The sequence below is a fragment of the Acanthisitta chloris genome, unplaced genomic scaffold, assembly GCF_000695815.1.
Source record: "Acanthisitta chloris isolate BGI_N310 unplaced genomic scaffold, ASM69581v1 scaffold1831, whole genome shotgun sequence".
NCBI classification, from domain to species: Eukaryota; Metazoa; Chordata; class Aves; order Passeriformes; family Acanthisittidae; genus Acanthisitta; species Acanthisitta chloris.
In genome coordinates, this window is record NW_008654136.1 from 623 (window position 1) to 6,348 (window position 5,726).

Sequence of the window (5,726 nt, forward strand, 5' to 3'; positions counted from 1 at the left end):
CTCCTCATCCTCCCCAAGTTATCAAGACCTTTCCCTCAGCCTCCTCTACCCCAAAGAATAGGCCCATGAGTTATATGATGCCTTCTGGGCCCATCCCACTCCTGCAAGGTACTCACTGGGCAGAACTGGCTGCTCGTTGTAACCTGGGCAAAGAGACAGAGAGAGGGTCATGAGCTGGCGCTGAAGCTGTGGAAGGGACAGGAAAGGGGAATGGCTGCTGCAGAATAGCAGAGGAGGCAAAGAAATGAGCATAGGTCACCATTGACATAGAGGCTGTCCTTGTCCAGGCTGTAGGGGCCCAGCTGTGTGATGCCTCTGGTCTTGTTGCTCACTTCGTGGTACAGGCCCACCCTGTCCAAAGGTGGAGCTGAGGGGTCCTTCCTGTAGGTGCAGACTGCGTTGACCTGTGTCTCGTCCCCGTGACTCGTTGGCCTGGAAAACACAGCAAGATGCCTGAGGCAACCTATTCCATGTGTTCTCCATGCATCTTGGGACTACTGTGGACCATCTTTGCAAGACCTGTGAATCATCTTGGGATTACATCAGCATGTAGAGACAAGGGGTGAGGAAGAGAGGGAAGGTCCTAGCACAGAAGGGGATCAGGGTGGGTGTGCTGCCTCCATAGGAGAGGTGCCAACTGAATATGAGTGTGACTGATCCCCTCCTCAGACTGAAGGACCTGCAGAGACTCTTGAGAGAGACCCATACCTCAAGGCAGTTGTCTCACATCCAAGGAAATCAGGGCCAATGCTGCTTTCCTTCAGCAGGCGGTTGAGCTGCCAAGGGGAAAATTTCACAGTTACACTCTGGCCAGCTCTCCACACTCCCTCCAAATTTATGAGAGCAGTAGCAAGGCCATGGTTTTGCCAGGATCCACATACCAAGGTGTTCATAACCCTTCGTGTAGTGTTGAACTTTGCGGCTTGAGGATTCTCCATGTCAGAGTTGTAGGGCAAATTGGTGATGGTGAAGTTGATGGTGAATCGTTCAAGGGCAGCAGCTATCGTTGGTGGATGGGTGGGAACTGGAATAATAACAGATGGAGAGTGACAAAGGTCAAGAACCAGTGTTTCAGCAGTAAGGTTGGAAAACCAGAGAGGTCTCCCACTAGGCCCACTCTACATATGGGGAAGGCTGACATGCTCCCTCTTGTGTCTATGATCTCAAGGTCCATCCCTTCGCCTTTTCTGTGCAGGAGAAAAACCCCACAATGCTCTTGCTGCCTTCTGAGCCCATCCCACTGCTGCAAGATACTCACTGGGCAGGACTGGCTGTTCATTGTAACCTGGAGAGAGAGAGAAAGAGAGAGAGGACCATGAGCTGGAGCCTGCGGTGGGGCAGGGGAAGGACTCGGGGATAGCTGCCATGGGACAGCAGAGGAGACAGAGAAAGGGGCATAGGTCACCGTTGACATAGAGGCTGTCCTTGTCCAGGCTGTAGGGGCCCAGCTGTGTGATGCCTCTGGTCTTGTTGCTCACTTCGTGGTACAGGCCCACCCTGTCCAAAGGTGGAGCTGAGGGGTCCCTCCTGTAGGTGCACACAGCGTCCACCCGTGTCTCATGCCCCTGACTCGCTGGCCTGGAAAACACAGTGCCATATCTGAGCCCACCTCTTCTATGTGTTCTCCATGCCAGGCAGCATCTTGGAAGTTCCATGGCCCTTCCAGGCAGGACTTGAGAATCATCTTGGGGTTACAGCATCAGCATATAGACAAAAGCTGTGAGGATGAGAGGGAAGGCTCTAGCACAGAAGGCCTCGGGGGGGGTGCTGCCTCCATAGGACAAGTGCCAACCAAATATGACTGTGACTCATCCCCTGCTCAGACCAAGGGACCTGCACAGACTTTTGAGAGAGACCCATACCTCAAGGCAGTTGTCTCACATCCACGGAAATCAGGACCAATGCTGCTTTCCTTCAGCAGGCTGTTGAGCTGTCAAGGGGAAAATTTCACAGTTAAGCTCTGGCCAGCTCTCCACACTCTCTTCACTTTTATGAGAGCAGTGGTAAGTCTGTGGTCTTGCCACAATCCACATACCAAGGTGTTCATAACCCTTTGTGTAGCATTGAACTTCACAGATTTGGGATTCTCCAGATCAGAAGTGTATGGCAGGTTGGTGATGGTGAAGTTGACAGTGAATTGCTCAAGGGCTGCAGCTGTGGCTGGTGGATGAGTGGTAGCTGGAAAAAGCACAGATGGGAAGTGACAAAGGGAAGAGTCACGGTGTCCGAGCTCTGGGTTGGCAAACCATTGCACTTCTAGATGGCACCTGCCCACACTGGTATTACCAAACCAGGCCTCTTTTTTGCCATCTTCTCTGTTCCATCTTATGGCTTATATCTCTGTAGTTTCAATCAGAAAACTTTCCTTGTTTTTTTTAAAATGCTAGCATTTCAAATGATTGCTAAAATATTAGCTTTTCTCAAATTTGAATATTGCACGAATACAATACTGTATTACTTAATGCTGATGAATTTTGTAAGGAGAACACACCATGTCCTTGGCCTTTCATTGCTTTCTAATCCATAATTATTATTATCCATAATGTACACATCTCTACATAACACTAAAATCATGTGAACAAGAAAGGAAAATGACCATCATGTTCTGCATAATACTGTTAGTATAGAAGTAAATATTTCATCGTAAAAAACAAGAGTCTTTGGAAAAAAGTATAATGTGATAACCATGTAATGCTTAAGAAAAACCCAAAGTCAAGTTTAACTGCTAATATTTCATAAGTCATAATAGAAGAATATTCACACTCACTCTTCAGTAACTTACATGTTTTGGGACCCATAGTAATAGAAGTTGAGGCCTCAGTGGTTGATGTGGCTGTACCAGAAGCAGTGAAGGTTTTCACCAGAGTAGAGGCAGGTGTTGGTGTGGACAGAGCTGGGGACGTGTTGCCCAGAGTAGAGCTCAGATGTGGAGTGGAGGTGGTGGCAGCAGTTGGACTTGTCCTGGTAGTAGATAAGGATGTCTCTGCCACAAGTGCTGTGGTCCAGGCTCTTGTCTCTGCACTTGTGGTCCTCAGAGGAGCAGCAGAGGATGTTCCAGCTGGGCTGGAAGAGACTGCAGTGGTTGTTGCAGGAATTGAGTGGGCAGGTTGTGCTGTAGAGAAGAGCTGTGTAGAGGATGTGGTAAGAGCAGACATCTCTGATGGAGTGGATGATGGTGATGCTATAGTCGTAGGAAGAGATGTGGACTGGGCAGCTGTGGTAGAAAGTTGCATGGTTTGAGAGGTGGCTGCAGATGAGGCCTCAGGGGTTGATGTAGCTGTACCAATAGCACTGGAGGTTTTCAGCAAAGTAGAGGTGGGTGTAGGTGTGGCCAGAGGTGGGGAAGTGTTCTCCAGAGTAGAGCTCAGATGAGGAGTGGAGGTGGTGACAGCAGCCGATCTTAATGCGGGAGTTGTGGTCACTGCACGAGTAGCAGTGGATGTTTCAGCTGTGCTAGAAGGTACTGCACTGGTTTTTGCAGTGGTTGTTGCAGGAGCTGGGCTGGTTGTGTGTGCTGTTGTGGAGAGGAGGATGGAGGTGTTGCTAGGAGTAACTTTTCCTGTTGGAGTGGATGAGGCTGAAGCCATGGTCACTGCTTGAGACGTGGCCTGGGCAGTTGTGCTGGTGGGTTGGACCGTTTCTGACGTGGCCACAGTTGAGGCCTCAGTTGGTGACGTGGCTGTAGCAGTAACAGTAGAGGTTGTCACCAGAGCAGATTTGGATGTAGGTGTGCTCAGCAGTGGGGAGGTGTTTTCCATAGTAGAGCTCACATGAGGAGTGGACGTGGTGCCAGAAGTTGGACTTGTCCCGGGAGTAGAGGAGGACGTCTCTGCAACTAGGGCCGTGGTCAAGGCTGTTGTGGTCATTCCAGGAGCAGCAGTGGATGTTCCAGCTGAGCTGGATGGGGCTGCAGAGGTTGTTGCAGGAATTGAACTGGATGATTGGGATGTAGTAGATAACTGTATGGAGGTTGTGATAAGGTCAGATGGCTCTGATAGAGTGGATGATGGTGACGCCGTAGTCTCAGGATGGGATGTGTACTGGGAAGCTGTGCTAGAAGTTTTCATGGTATGAGAGGAGGCTACTGATGAGGCCTCAGTGGTTGATGTAGTTCCACTAACAGCAGTGGAGGTTTTCACCAGAGTAGAGGTTGGTGTGGCGGTGGTCCTAGCTGGGAAAGTGTTCCCCAAAGTAGAGCTCACATGAGGAGTGGAGGTGGTGGCAGCAGTTGGGCTTGTCCCAGGAGTTGAGGAGGATGTCTGTGCAAGGAGTGTGGTGGTTGAGCCTGTTGTCTCTGCAGGTGTGGTCATCAAATGAGAAGCAGTGGATGTTCCAGCAGGGCTGGAAGAGACTGTGGTAGCTCTTGCTGTGGTTGTTGCTTGGACTGGGCTGACGGGTTGTTCTGTAGTAGAGAGCAGTGTGGAGGTTGTGATAAGAGCAGATGTCTGAGATGGAGTGGATGAGGAGGAAGCCGACGTCTCAGGAAGAGTTGTGGACTGGACAGCCACACTGGACGATGGGACCATTTCAGAGGTGGCCACAGTTGAGGCCTCAGATGGTGATGTGGCTGTCCCAGTAACAATAGTGGTTGTCACCAGAGCAGATTTGGATGTAGGTGTGGTCAGAGGTGGGGATGTGTTCTCCATAGTAGAGCTGACATGAGGTATGGAGGTGGTGGCAGCAGTAGATCTTCTCCAGGGAGTTGAGGAGGATGTCTGTGCAGTGAGGGAGGTGGTCGATACTGATGTCTCTGCAGTTGTGATCATCTCATGAGACTGTCTCTGCAGTTGTGATCATCTCATGAGAAACAGTGGATGTTGCTGTTGGGCTGGAAGGGATTGCAGTGGTTGTTGCAGGAACTGGGCTGCAGTGGATGTTCCTGTTGGGCTGGAAGGGACTGCAGTGGTTGTTGCAGGAACTGGGCTGGAGGGTTTTGCTGTAGTGGAGAGCTGTATGGAGGTTGTGGTAAGAACAGACGTTGCTGCTGTACTGGGTGACCATGACAGTGTAATCTCAGGAGGAGATGTGGACTGGGAAGACGTTCTAGAAGTTTGAAAGGTTTCAGAGGTGGCCATGGATAAGTCCTGAGTTGTTGTCATGGCTGTACCACCGGTAGTGGAGACTTTCACCAGAGTAGACGTGAGTGTAGGTGTGGTCAGGGCTGGGGATGTGTTCTCCAGAGTAGAACTCACACTTGGAGTGGAGGTGGAGGCAGAAGTTGGGCTTCTCCCAGGAGCAGATGTCGTATGTGTACTGAGTGTAGAGGTTGAGGCTGTTGTCTCTCCTGCTGTGGTCTTTAAAGGAGCAGCCGTGGATGTTCCAGGTGGGCTGGAAAGGAATGAACTAGTTGTTGCTGAAATTGAGCTGGAAGTTTGTACTGTAGCAGTACGAAATGTGGTGGTTTTCACAAGAGCAGATGTCGTTGCAAGTGTGGATGAGAGGGAAGCCATTGTCTCAGGAAGGGATGTGGACTGGACAGCAGTACTGGAGGGTTCTACCCTTTCAGCAGTGGCTGTAACAGAGGCCTCAGTGGTTGACGTGGCTGTCCCAATAGCAGTGGATGTTTTCAGGAGAGTAGAGACACGTGCAGGTGTGGTCAGAGGTGGGGATGTGCTCCCCAGAGTAGAGCTCAGATGAGGAGGGGATGTCGTGGCAGCAGTTAAACTTGTGCCAGGCGTAGGGGAGGCTGTCTGTGCAAGGGGAGTGGTGGTTGAGGCTGTTGTCTC

The 5,726-nt window shown here is 50.7% G+C and overlaps 2 protein-coding genes across 2 annotated transcripts; both read right to left on the reverse strand.

The window, feature by feature from the left end:
* Positions 1-2,817: 2,817 nt before the first annotated feature.
* On the reverse strand, positions 2,818-4,067 carry LOC103810452. The gene is made up of 3 exons (XM_009083347.1): positions 3,924-4,067; positions 3,284-3,399; positions 2,818-3,214 (listed from the first exon to the last, which is right to left on the reverse strand). The coding sequence occupies exons 1-3, from the start codon at positions 4,065-4,067 to the stop codon at positions 2,818-2,820; spliced, it is 657 nt and encodes a 218-aa protein (XP_009081595.1).
* A 484-nt stretch (positions 4,068-4,551) lies between these two features.
* Positions 4,552-5,294, reverse strand: LOC103810453 (G8 domain-containing protein DDB_G0286311-like; the record flags this gene model as incomplete). Its single annotated transcript, XM_009083349.1, has 2 exons — positions 4,552-4,715; positions 4,991-5,294. Coding segments are annotated over 2 exons (468 nt in total), but the record flags the coding sequence as incomplete, so codon positions are not given.
* Positions 5,295-5,726: the final 432 nt, after the last annotated feature.

What these genes read in the sequence shown, in the direction of transcription:
- LOC103810452 (XM_009083347.1), bottom strand. Translation starts at nt 4,067, where the DNA reads ATGAAAACTTCTAGCACAGCTTCCCAGTACACATCCCATCCTGAGACT. An exon ending in AATCATCCAGTTCAATTCCT is followed by an intron (nt 3,400 to 3,923) that starts GCAACAACCTCT and finishes TCCCGCATTAAG; the next exon opens with ATCGGCTGCTGTCACCACCT. An exon ending in GAAAACCTCCAGTGCTATTG is followed by an intron (nt 3,215 to 3,283) that starts GTACAGCTACAT and finishes TTTCTACCACAG; the next exon opens with CTGCCCAGTCCACATCTCTT.